At 37.8% G+C, this 12,881-nt stretch overlaps 1 protein-coding gene across 2 annotated transcripts in view; it reads left to right on the top strand.

Annotated features, from left to right (window-relative positions):
- Positions 1 to 10,468, top strand: part of Neto2 (neuropilin and tolloid like 2) — a 59,301-nt gene extending 48,833 nt beyond the window's left edge. For both annotated transcript variants that reach the window (XM_055621403.1, XM_055621402.1), the window contains exons 8-9: positions 4,285 to 4,398; positions 5,951 to 10,468. In XM_055621403.1, coding sequence (XP_055477378.1) covers positions 4,285 to 4,398; positions 5,951 to 6,531 — 695 coding nt within the window. In that variant the 3' untranslated portion in view covers positions 6,532 to 10,468. The remainder of the gene's footprint in view (positions 1 to 4,284; positions 4,399 to 5,950) is intronic.
- The last annotated feature ends 2,413 nt before the right edge of the window (positions 10,469 to 12,881 follow it).

Raw genomic sequence — 12,881 nt, 5'->3', positions numbered from 1 at the left:
AGATAGATAGATAGATAGATAGATAGATAGATAGATAGATAGATAGACAGACATATATGTAATAACCCGTTGATATATATAAAATGGAATCTTTTTTAATTAATTTTTTATTTTTATATTAATTACACTTTATATACTTTGTATCCCAGCTGTAGCCCCCTCCCTCATTTCCTCCCTCATCTCCTCCCTGCCCCTAAGTCCACTAATAGGGGAGGTCCTCCTCCCCTTCTAAAATGGAATCTCATTGGAGGTTTGATTGGTGAACATCTTTTCATGGACTGTTATAGGCTTTCTCAGAAGAGATGTCTCCTCAGGCCTCTCACTCATTTTTAAATTGGGTTGTTACTAACTTATAGGAATTATATATATTTGTTATCATTTCCTTATCTTTGATTCAAAGCCAGCCTGGTCTGCAAAGTAAGTTCCAGGATGCCAGTTTCTCTAAAACAAATTATGTATGTGTGTGTATGTTATATATGTATATATGATCAAAGTATATGTACATATGAAAGTATCACAATGAAACAAATTGTTTCATATAATTAATGTACTCTAATTTAAAAACATGCAATTCACATTTTTATACAAAGCAGTCTGGTTACTTGAAATAATATAGAGAACAGTTGTAACAACAACAACAACAAAAAAAAAACATCTGTAGTAATGGGCTGGCAAGATGGCTCATCAGGCGCCTGCTATTGAGTCTGCTGACCTGCTCTGATCCCCAGGATCCACACAGTAGAAGTAGAGGACCAGGTGTCATCCTGTGCTGTGCCATGAACACCTACGTACGAGAATTAAGATATAATTTAAAAACTGAAGATATACAATAAAAACTAAAATCATTTCCCTAAACGTATTCAATAGGTGTGGTACATAGAGGAGAACCTATCTTTTATAATGCCTCTGATGTTAGAGAGAGCCATCAAACATGGTCACATGATATTCTGAAGTAAATCAGAATACCCAGGAGCCATAATGATGTTTATAGCCTCATTCAACTTGCCTTTTAAAAGTGACATCTCTCCTCTGGATCTCTGGCTGTGAACTGTATAAAATAGGCTGTAGAATTAGAATATAATTCATATTGTGTATAACACAGTTTGTGAAAATCACTGTTTCCTTAGGGATCTCTTTGTATTTAAAGTGCATTCATCTGCATTGGTGGTTCTATAATGCCCACCATGGCACAATGAAAGTATGTGCACTAGCAAGTTTCAGAGAGTAAATGAAATGAACTGCGCCTCCTCACTGAAAGCCTCAGATGATTCTCGTCTCGTGATGGGCTTTGAAGCCATCAAGCATTGTTTTCAATTTAATTTTTTGTATTAATTATAGTTTATTCACTTTGTATCCCAGCCGTAGCACCGTCCCTCATTCCCTCCCAATCCTATCCTCCCTTTCTCATCTCCTCCCATGCCCCTCTCCAAGTCCACTGATAAGAGAGGTCCTCCTCTCCTTCCATCTGACCCTAGCCTATCAGGTCTCATCAGGACTGGCTGCATTGTCTTCCTCTGTGGCCTGGTAAGGCTGCTGCCCCCTCAGGGGGAGGTGATCAAAGAGCCAGCCACTGAGTTCATGTCAGAGACAGTACCTGTTCCCATTACTAGGGAACCCACTTGGACACTGAGCTGCTATGGGCTACTTCTGTGTAGAGGTTCTAGGTTATCTCCATGCATGGTCCCGGGTTGGAGTATCAGTCTCAGAAAAGACCCCTGAGCCCAGTTATTTTGGTTCTGTTGCTCTCATTGTGGCACTCCTGTCACCTCCAAATCTTCCTATCTCCCCTTTCTTTCATAAGATTCCCTGCACTCTGCCCAAAGTTCAGCATGTGCTTTGATATCCTGCTAGGTAGAGTCTTTCAGAGTCCCTCTGTGGTAGGCTCCTGTCCTGTTCTGTTTTCTCCCTCTTCCAATGTCCATCCAGTTTGCCTTTCTGAGTGAGGATTGATCCTCTTACTCAGGATCCTCCTTCTTGCTTAGCTTCTTTAGGTATATAAATTTGAGTATGTTTATCCTTTATTACATGTCTAATATCCACTAATGATATGCCCTGTGTGTCTTTCTTTTTCTGGGATACCTCACTCAGGATGATCTTCTCTAGTTTCCACCATTTGCCTGCAAATTTCATTATTTCCTTGTTTTTAATTGCTGAGTAGTATTCCATTGTGTAAATGTACCACAATTTCTGTATCCATTCCTCAGTTGAGGGACATCTGGATTGTTTCAGATTCTGGCTATTACCAATAAAGCTGTCATGAACATGGTTGAGCAAATGTCCTTGTATAGTTGAGCATATTTTGGATATATACCTAGGAGTAATATAGCTGGATCTTGAGGAAACACTATTCCTAATTGTCTGAGAAAGTGCCAGATTGATTTCCAAAGTGGTTGTACAAGTTTACATTCCTTCCAGCAATGAAGGAAGGTTCCCCTTTCTCCACATCCTTTCCAGCATGCGTTGTCACTTGAGTTTTTGATCTTAGCCATTCTGATGGGTATAAGGTGAAATCTCAGGGTCATTTGGATTTGCATTTCCCTGATAGCTAAGGACGTAGAGCATTTCTTTAAGTGTTTCTCTGCTATTCGGTATTCCTCTACTGAGAATTCTCTGTTTAGCTCTGTTCCCCATTTTTCAATTGGATTACTTGATTTGTTGCCTTTTAACTTTTTGAGTTCTTTATATATTCTGGATATTAGCCCTCTGTCAGATATAGGGTTGATGAAGATCCTTTCCCATTCTGTAGATTGTCTTTTTGTTCTGATGACAGCTCAGTGATTAGCACTGACTGCTCTTGCAGAGGACCCATGTTCAATTCCCAGCACTCAAAGTGCAGCTGTCTGTATGTAACTCTAGTTTCAGGGCTCTGACACCTCTCACAGACATATATATGCAGACAAAACACCGCCGCATATGAAATAAAACTAAACAAGTTAAAAAAAAAAACTAAGAGAATAATGTTTTAGGGGTTGGGGATTTAGCTCAGTGGTAGAGTGCTTGCGCAAGCACAAGGCCCTGAGCTCAGTCCTCAGCTTGGGGGGGGGACCACTTCCTCCAATTCGTTTTTAGATCTTTCACCTTGGAAAGAAATTTTTTGGGTTTTGGTTTGGTTTTGTTTTTTTAAGACAGAATGTCTCTGTGTGGCCCTGGCTGTCCTGGAACTTCCTCTGTAGATCACGCTGGCCTCAAACTCAAGAGATCTGCTCTTCCTCCTGAGTACTGGGATTAAAGACATACACTATAAAAGTATGGCTGAAAAGAAACTTTTAATATATTAATGTGTGTGAGGGGAATGAACGTGTGTGCCACACCATGTGTTTGAAGGGTAGAGGATACCTTTGTGTAATTGATTGTCTTCTTTCATCCTTTATGTGAGTTTCAAGTATTGAACTCGAGTCTTCAAGTTTGCACCATGCACCTTTACTTACAGACCCATCTCTCCCACCCCTCCATAAGCATTTTTATCATCCCAAACTGAAACTTCCCATTAAATACCTGTTCTCTTCCCCTAGTACCTGATAAGTGCAGTTCTATGTTTGATCTCCGAATTTGCTCAGGTACCTCATATAAATAAAATCACGTGTACCTGTAATACAATAATTACTATCTAATTACAGGAACTGAAATAACCACCTTATTTTGCTTAGCATTGTATCATCAGTTCCCAGCCATGTGTGCATCATCTTCTTTTCTTGTCTTGATATTTCACTGCAGTATTTTCTTTCAGCCATTTTTGGATGTCGGTTGCTTCTGCCTATTGCCCAGAGGTAGGCAGTGCTAAGTCTCATCAACTCGTAATTAACTATGTTAACATGGTCTGTTAAAGTTTTAAAATTTGGCTCACCTGTGTAGACATTCCATAAGAATATGGAACATATACTGTACTCGCGTTTTCATTACTTTGAAAATCACTTTTTGGTGCCTAGCATCCAAAACTTTTAGATCCAACATTATAGAATATTGACCTTTGTCTTACTGGGTATGTATGACAGTGTGTTCATGGAAAGGTTTCTAAAGTAAGAAATTACTCTTACAAAGTCAGATTGTTCATCTCGAGACAAGGTTTCTCTGCATATCACTGGCGGTTCTGGAACTTACTTTATAGACCAAGCTGACCTCAAATTCACAGAGATCTGCCTGCTTCTGCCTCCTGAGTAGTAGGATTAAAGACATGCACCACCATACCCAGCTAAAATAAAATTCTTAAGTACGAAATAAATGAAGAAGGATTTGTAGTCTGTATGACACTGTTCTTAGCAACACTAGATTTCTTTTTTCCTACAGCTCCCTGTACAAGCAGCACTTTCTTTTGCCATAGCAACATGTGCATCAACAATTCTTTAGTCTGTAATGGTGTTCAAAACTGTGCATACCCTTGGGATGAGAATCATTGTAAAGGTAAGTCTAATGCAAAGCCAGCCTTTCTGTGAGGAGTAGGGGGTACTTTCATAAGAAATGCCCTAAGCACAGGTGTGCTTAGCATAGTTGCTTTAGCAGAGTTAGATACATAGTAACATTCTTAAAGGATAATTGACTTCTGGGATGTTATAAAAAAAAAAAATTCAACAAAAGCATTTGTTTGTAGAGTATATTTTCAAGTTATTCAGAAATGTGTCTTTTTATTTTATGCCCTGTTTTTCATTATTGTTGAACTTTGTATTGTAAATATACTTTATGTAGTTACCAAATAGTTTAGAGGATAGCCTTGAGAATGGAAGGACTAATAGGACCTGTTGTAAAATATTTCTTATACTCTAGGGGATATTCTATTACCTGGCTAGACCCCCAATAAATAAACCTACTGGTTTATTTAAACAAGCCTTAAGCACAATAACTGGACAAGGATAATTTAAACTAATTTTCTAAGCTAGTCTCCAAGCTGCATTCCCCAAGTTACTTGCCAATAAGGCATCCTGTCTGGCTGAATCTGCTCCATCAGGCCACGTTCTCTTTCTCCATCTTTTTCTCCTTTCTCTCTTTTCTCCTGCTTCCTCCTCTCTGCCTTGTAGTCCCTGCCTCAGACCCCAAGTGCAGCAAGGAAACTCCATCTGTTACTATTCTGCCAAGTTAATTGGCTGTCAGCAACTTTATTTAATCAATCAGAATATTGGGGAGCAAAGTTTACACAGCATTGCTTGGTGTATGTGAGATGTACTCTGGGCTGCAACCAGATGTTGGGGATCAGTATTTAGCATTTGAATACACACCTGCACCAACAAAGATCAGCTAATAGGCTATGGCAGTGATTATGGAAGCACTATCTAATAACACCAGCAAATAGGTTATTGCAATGATGTAAAAAAAATGCTTTTTCTCTTCTCTGTACATCAAGTTACTTCTATTTCTAGCATATACATTGAAAGGTATATGATGTTAGGCATTAGATACCTATAACTTGGTTGTCACATAACTTGAAAAAATAAAATTTATCTGTTTCATCTTTCTCAGAGTTGAATAAATAAATGCCTTCCTGTGGGAAGCTGATATAATATGAGGGCCTCATTAACTAGTTGACATACAAGTATTTATCATTCCAAAACAGTAGACCATAGTGGTATACCTGGATTGATAAGTCTGATCCCACAGATATGAAACAACACAGCAGTTTGTTGAATCTTCCCTGTAGCAGAAAACTAAATTTGATAGAGCAAAAGTATTTGGTTTTGATATTTTCTATAGTAATGTACTTTGCAAGTTGTAAGCACTTGTGAAACTTTTGAATAAGAGAACCAAGGACCTTAGTTTTTCTGTGCCCTAGCTAGCTTTGTGATTTGTTACTTGACTGGAAAACAATGGGAAGGTATTTTTTATTTGTTTAAAGAACAATTTTTCAGTTGCATTGTCTCATGTATTTGACACAAATTTCCTGTTTTACCTAAAAGTGCCTAGTTAATCTGTGCTGGAACTCCTATTAATGAATCGTGAAAACCTCAACATTTCTTTCTTACAGAAAAGAAAAAGACTGGACTATTTGAACAAATCACTAAAACTCATGGAACAATTATTGGCATTACATCAGGAATTGTCTTGGTTCTTCTCATTATTTCTATTTTAGTACAAGTGAAACAGCCCCGGAAAAAGGTTATGGCTTGCAAAACTGCATTTAATAAAACTGGGTTCCAGGAAGTCTTTGATCCTCCTCATTATGAACTATTTTCACTAAGAGAGAAAGAGATTTCTGCAGACCTGGCAGATCTATCAGAAGAACTTGACAACTACCAGAAGATGCGGCGCTCCTCCACAGCCTCCCGGTGCATCCATGACCACCACTGTGGGTCTCAAGCTTCCACTGTCAAACAAAGCAGGACCAACCTCAGTTCCATGGAATTTCCCTTCCGAAATGATTTTGCACAACCACAGCCAATGAAAACATTTAATAGCACCTTCAAAAAAAGCAGCTATACTTTCAAACAAGCGCATGAATGCCCTGAACAGGCTCTAGAGGACAGAGTGATGGAGGAGATTCCCTGTGAAATTTATGTCAGAGGGCGAGATGATTCTGCACAAGCTTCCATATCCATCGACTTTTAATTGTCAACTAAAGATATTAATTACTAAGTGTGTAAGCAGCCTACATCAGTACTCATTCTGTCTCAGCAACCACTCTTGTTCTCTCAGAGATAGAAAGCCCTTCATAGTTTATCATAATGCTGACAATTTTATTATCTCAGGCAATCTTTATATGTGAAACCAACCAAGGAACTTAATGTAATCAGTGGGAAAAAGTCATCATCTGTTGCTTGGTATCTTACCACTAAACACCACCTATTCAATGGCAATTGAAGAGTGAGTGGTCATGTTGAGCCAGGCTCAGCAGCCTGGTAGTAATAACATCAGGATACTGTTCTTGTTCACACAGCCCCATCAGTAAATTTTAAAGCAAGATTTTTCTTTATATTCCTTTGTCTTTTTCTGATATGTTTTATTTGTCTATAGTTTGTTCATTTCAGTTTCCTGCATACAGAGATAATGTGTCATTAATTCCGCATGAGCATGTATTTGCTTTTAAATGTGTAAAATATGGCTGTACTGTAATGAGTAGCAGTTTAAGACACAGTCATATTTCATTCCTTCTTGACTCGCTTCTGTACTGTTGTCTTTAATGACTGCATCTTAGTCCTGTTTTTCTGTGGGAATTGGTAGATGACATGATTTATCGCCTTTAAATCATGTTTCATCTTAGTTATACTAGAAAAGTAATAATCCTGGGGTATATTATTACCAGTTAAACATGAGTGGAAATTTGAGGGAGATTAAAAACTTGTAGCAACCTCTGAAGTTTTCCTGGTTGGATCTTACTCAGTGACAGACATTTGCCCCAGTAATCAGGGTCCTCAAACTCATTTGAGAGCAAGCCTTTAATTATGGCTCCATGCAGAGCTTCTCATCAGATCTTGTTCTTTATCATCTTTCAAAAAAATTCTTTGTTCTCTTGTTATTGGTTTGTCTTTGGCACATGGTAGCCATGGCTGGTGGAAGTGAAAAGAGACTCTCTGAGGAACTGTGTGAGCCTTTACATAGCTTCTGCTTGGAACATTGCATTTTTCTAGCCACTATCATCTAGAATAGCAACTTCAAGTTTTTTTTAAACTGAACTTTTGATCTTATGTTTTATAAATTATATAAAACAATAGTTTATAAACACAATATCAAAACTCATTGTTTTTTTAGACTTTTGATATTATTTGATACTGTATAAACTATTAGATCAAGATTTAAGACATACAGGACAGATTTCTTTCAGTGTTCACAGTAGTGACTTTGTGTAGAAGTATACTGTGATGGGACTGTACTATAATTTATTACAAAGACCTTGGCCATCATGATGTATACATAAGTTTTTCTTTCTTTTGCTGCTGTGTTTAGTTTGGTGATAAGTTTTTCACTGTGTGGTATTTATTGTTCTAAATCACAAGAGAAATCTTACATTAAAGTATACATTATTACATGATCCTTTAATTATTTATAGCAGGAATGCTTTGAATAAGATGTGGATGGGGAAGAATCCATATATTTAATGATAACCAATATAGATAATACATTTTCTATATTGAACTAAATTTTCAGTTAAATGAAAAGTTCAGGTTTCAGTAGATTTCATTAACTCCTTTTAAGTACTACATAAATCTGATCTCAGATTGCTAAAACTTTGATCTTTAGCGTAATGTACTTTCTCCCCAGTATGTGTTCTTTGTATAATATTTTTATTTTTAAAAATGAAATTATATCCAGAATATGGGAAAGCCTGTACTTGGTATAAGCATTATTTAATTTTTTTAAGTCAGTAGACATTCCTGCTTTGCAAAACAGAACTTGGAAAAGTAAAAGGCATTCCAAAACATAGTAATGATTAGATAGCTATGTTCTTTCAGTAACTATTAAGTAAACATTTTATTAGGTGACTTAGGCAAGGCAATATTCCAACAGCATAGTAAATACTTAAACTGATAGCTGTGATATAATAGTGAAAGAAAAATTAACATACTTCCTGTATAAATTGTATCTATTATAAAATAGCTGTCGTGCTCAGCCTTAATTTTTAGATTATAGAGCTTATAGTATGCTTTCCTACATCATTGTCACTTGTGGCTGTATTTTTCTTTTTAACCCTATACCCTATTTTTAGGGATTTGAAGAGTCTTACAAAACAGGTGTTTGACACTGGACATTATGAAAGTGTAGATTTGCATGATTTCATGCGACTCAGCAAGAGAAGCTTGGTTCTAAATTGGTTCTAAATTCACTAATAATGAATCAGAAAGTTGTTCCTTTTCACAGTAGAAAACACTTATATTTGGAGGCTAAAATGAAAGCCATAAATGTAATAATGACAGACATGAAATGTAGCCATCTTAGTTGAGTTATTACAACCTACAGAGTACCTCAGTGTTAAACATGCCTTCTGAAGAAAAATGTAAAGCAGAAGAATGGTAAAAATCTCCAGTGCGAGAAAGTACCAGCTATATGATATCAAACACTTCTATCTTCTTTCCCAAGGTTAATACAGACTGTCAGCTCCCAATGGAATTTCAAAACATAGTAGTCCCTGAACCATCCAAAGAAATATTAGAGAACTATTCTCTCAGAAACCAGTAAATAAACATTTTATTGGACTTGGGCCACCCAGTGTTCCAACAGCATAGTAACTGCACAGACTACAACCTGCACATCCCACTGTCTGAAAGACATAGAAATAAACTATGGTATTCCTTTCGCAGAAGAGGGATATTCAACATAAATATTTAACAGAAAACAAAGGAAATTCACATTTCATATCACAGATCTAAAAGGCCCCTTCAGCTTTGATTTTGGAGAGCCTTTGTCACTATCCTAGTTGTGTTTTGTATAATTGCTAAGCATTAAGGAACCGCAGTCTGCACTGATCGTTTCTGGAGCTCTGACACTACCTAATAAGGGTACCTGCTTGTTTCAGGAGCATGTCAGCTGCTGAGAGCAGACGAGAGAAAAGCCTGCTTGTGGTTCCAGGAATAATTAGCAGTCAGAGATTACACTTCGTTGCACAGTGTATGTTCACAGCCTGCTGTATGTCCACAGTATTTTTATTGCAAATAATAAGAGAAATATGCCTGAATCACATTGATTGTAGACAGGGGAACTTTAGTTTTTTGCTCTTTTTAAAGACACAAAGAGATGATGTAGTCTAGTTTTGTTAATGAGAAGACTAAACCCTAAAGGTGAAGTGGTTCCCCATGTCTCCAAACTCCTAGCCCAGTGTTCTTCCTTGACTTCTTGTTCTCGCCCTGCTTAGCTTTTAAAAGTCACACAGTTCCACACATCAGCCTCGATGTTCCACACACAGCTTGTTATTCTTATCCAAAATATAATGCTGTAATTCTGTTTACATTTGGGTTTCACGCCTCCCTTTTTAATTTATATAGCATTGTTCTCTTAACCGTTTTGTAACCAGGTTTCCTTGGCACCTGCAAAATATGTAATTACTATGAATTCTTAGTACACAGTGCGGGCTAGCAGCACATGGAGTGGTGGCAGAAAGAAAGTATGGGTGCTTTCATTTTTTTGAATGTTTTTTACGTTGAAAGAAACAATGTACATTATAGAAATTAAATATTCGGGTACTATATGTTGAGATTTGAGAATGGTTTGAGTCTAAGCCACTGTAAGAAAACAAGCTGACCTGGGATATCATTTTAGCTTCCTGCACCATCAGTTACCTGTTATATACCTCTCCTTAGTATTATTCTCTTTAGTAAGCTTTTTAATATACTTTTGATAATATTTCTGCGATTGGTTTACTGGCTCATAAAGCCACCAAGATAATGATGAGGGTGCATGTATAGTGAGTACTACCTAAATTTGTTTTTTTCAAGAAGTAGATTTTTATTAGAGATGAATTTCCAGATCATGTAAGAATTCTCATGTGCTTAATCCATATTTGGCACTTTAAAGTATTTAACCCTTGAAATGCAAATAAAAACTCCTGTTTTGATTTTTTTTTTCCTTGCCTCAATTTCTGAAGTGTATAAAAGTAGAACATTCAGGCTACTTTGGGCATCACCATTTACATACCCTTTCTAAGACTGAATAGGTATTTCCTATTTGCTACTTCCCAGATAAAATAGTCACAGTTGAGATTTATTTGTTAACGCAACTTTTGATGATTGTTGTATTTAAGAACCCCTTTTTACTTTCAAATTAAGAGAAGATGAGCTTTTTAAAAAGCTGAGGCGATGGCTCAGGAGTAAAGAGCACTTCCGCTCTTCCAGAAGACCAGGGTTCAGTTCTCAGCACCCACATGGTAGCTCACAACCATCTATAACTCCAGTTGTAGGGGATCTAATTGCCTCTTCTGGTCTGTACAGATTCCAGGCATACATGTGATACACAGACAGACATGCAGACAAAACACACATAAAATAAAATTTCTAACTCATAGCTCTTTAATTGGATTTATGGCCCCCTTATCAAGAGGGGACCATGCCTGGTTCTGGAAACAGCCAGTTGGTAAAGTCGTGGACCTTGGAGACTCTATGACCGCCACTTTATTAAACCACCACAACTCCTAATTACATTCTAAACATTTTTTCTTATACCCACACAAAGCATAGTCCTCACCCCTCACCAAGGTAACTTCTCTTTGTAGTGGAAGAAGACCATTACAGAAAACCACAAGTGTTCAAATTACAGAGTTGTGGGGCTGGCAAGATGGCTCAGTGGTTAAGATCACTGTTCTTCTAAAGGACCTGGGTTCAATTCCCAGCACCCACATGACAGCTCACAACTGTCTGTAACTCCAACTCCAAGGGATCTGACACCTTAATACTAATGCACATAAAATTAAATTATTTTAGAACATTTCAGAGTTGTGGAGGCCAGTCCCAGCTCATCTACAACACAACTCCTGCACCTCAGGCTTAGGGATCTATGTGGAAGATTATAAGAGCAACTCGAACAGGGAGTTTGCTCTGAGACTGCCAGAAAAGTTATATCCATGAAGTCTCACCACATGCCTGCCCAAGCATGACCTGACAAGGATGAGATCAATAGACATACCAGCATGGAAGGGGAAACTCAAGAGACCTCAACCCTAGACAAAGAACTACACACAACTAAGGAATGCTAAAGTAGTCTTCAGGGAAGAGCACAGCAATTGGTTGATTATCCAGTACTACATGGTCAGTTCTGAAAGCAAACCTACAAGTAACATTATCCAGATTGAACAGATTGTATTTATATATTTAAGGAGGTAGGTCAGTTGGTCAATAGGTAGAATCATTCTGGGAGATGGATAGAAAATATACACTCACACAGACACAAGGAAAAGGGGACCATGAATTTGAGAGCAAGATGGGGTATATGGGAGGGGTTGGAGGAAGGAAAGGAAAGGGGAAATGATATAATTAAAATCACAGAAAGTAAAAATTGAAAAGATTCAGAGAATCTTTAAACAGAAAAGTTATAGACTGGAAAGATGACTCAGTAGTAGTACAGGTAAGCGCTCTTGCTACTCTTCCAAAGGCCTTAAGGTGGGTTCCCAGCGGCCTGTAACTCCAGCTCCAGGAGATCTGATGCCCCCTTCTGGCCTCTGAGGGCACTCACATATGTGCTATAACTTCACATATAGACACAAATAAAAATAAAAGTGAATCTTTTTAAAAATATTGACCTTTATTTTTATTTTCTTTTATTTGTACTGGTGTTCTGTTTTCATGTATGTCAGCACACCACATGGATGCAGTGCCTCTGGTAGCCAGGAGAGGACATTGAACCCTCTAGGGCAGTGGTTTTCAACCTTCCTCGTGCTGCAACCCTTTTTGCTTCAGTTCCTCATGTTGTGGAGACCTCAACCATAAAATTATTTCGTTGCTACTAAATGACTGCACTGTTGTTCTGGGTGATAGTGTAAATATCTGATACACGGGATATCTAAAATGTGGCTCCTGTGGTTCACCCTCAGGTTGAGAACCACTGCCCTAGGACTAGAGTCAGACAATTATGAGCCTCCATGTGGGTGCTGAGAATCAAACCTGAGTCCTTTGGAGGAGTAGCTAATACTTTTTTAAAGTTATATACTGTTGTAAATTGCTAGCAGGGTTTAATATTTCCCATGATACCCTCTAACTCACTGTGTTCCTAAGGCTACCTTGAACCCAAATCCAATTTATGTCTTGCATCCAGGGCATTGTGCTCTATTCGCTGAGGTACATCCCAGCCCAAGCTGTCTTTGAGATGCAGAGTACATGGACAGATCTCTAGAAGAATATGCACACTGAAGGGAGAGCCAAGGAAAGCAACACCCTTCTCCAACTGTTGCAGTCATCAGACACACCCAGGAACATAGGGAGCTAAAGCTGGTTCTTCTTTATTAGTAATTACAGGGCAATTGTACTTCTTGCTTATTT

This window comes from Psammomys obesus, unplaced genomic scaffold (genome assembly GCF_907164565.1).
Source record: "Psammomys obesus unplaced genomic scaffold, mPsaObe1.curated_primary_1811, whole genome shotgun sequence".
NCBI lineage: Eukaryota > Metazoa > Chordata > Mammalia > Rodentia > Muridae > Psammomys > Psammomys obesus.
Note: the sequence above shows the minus strand (reverse complement) of the source record. Positions and strands in the feature narration are given on the sequence as shown.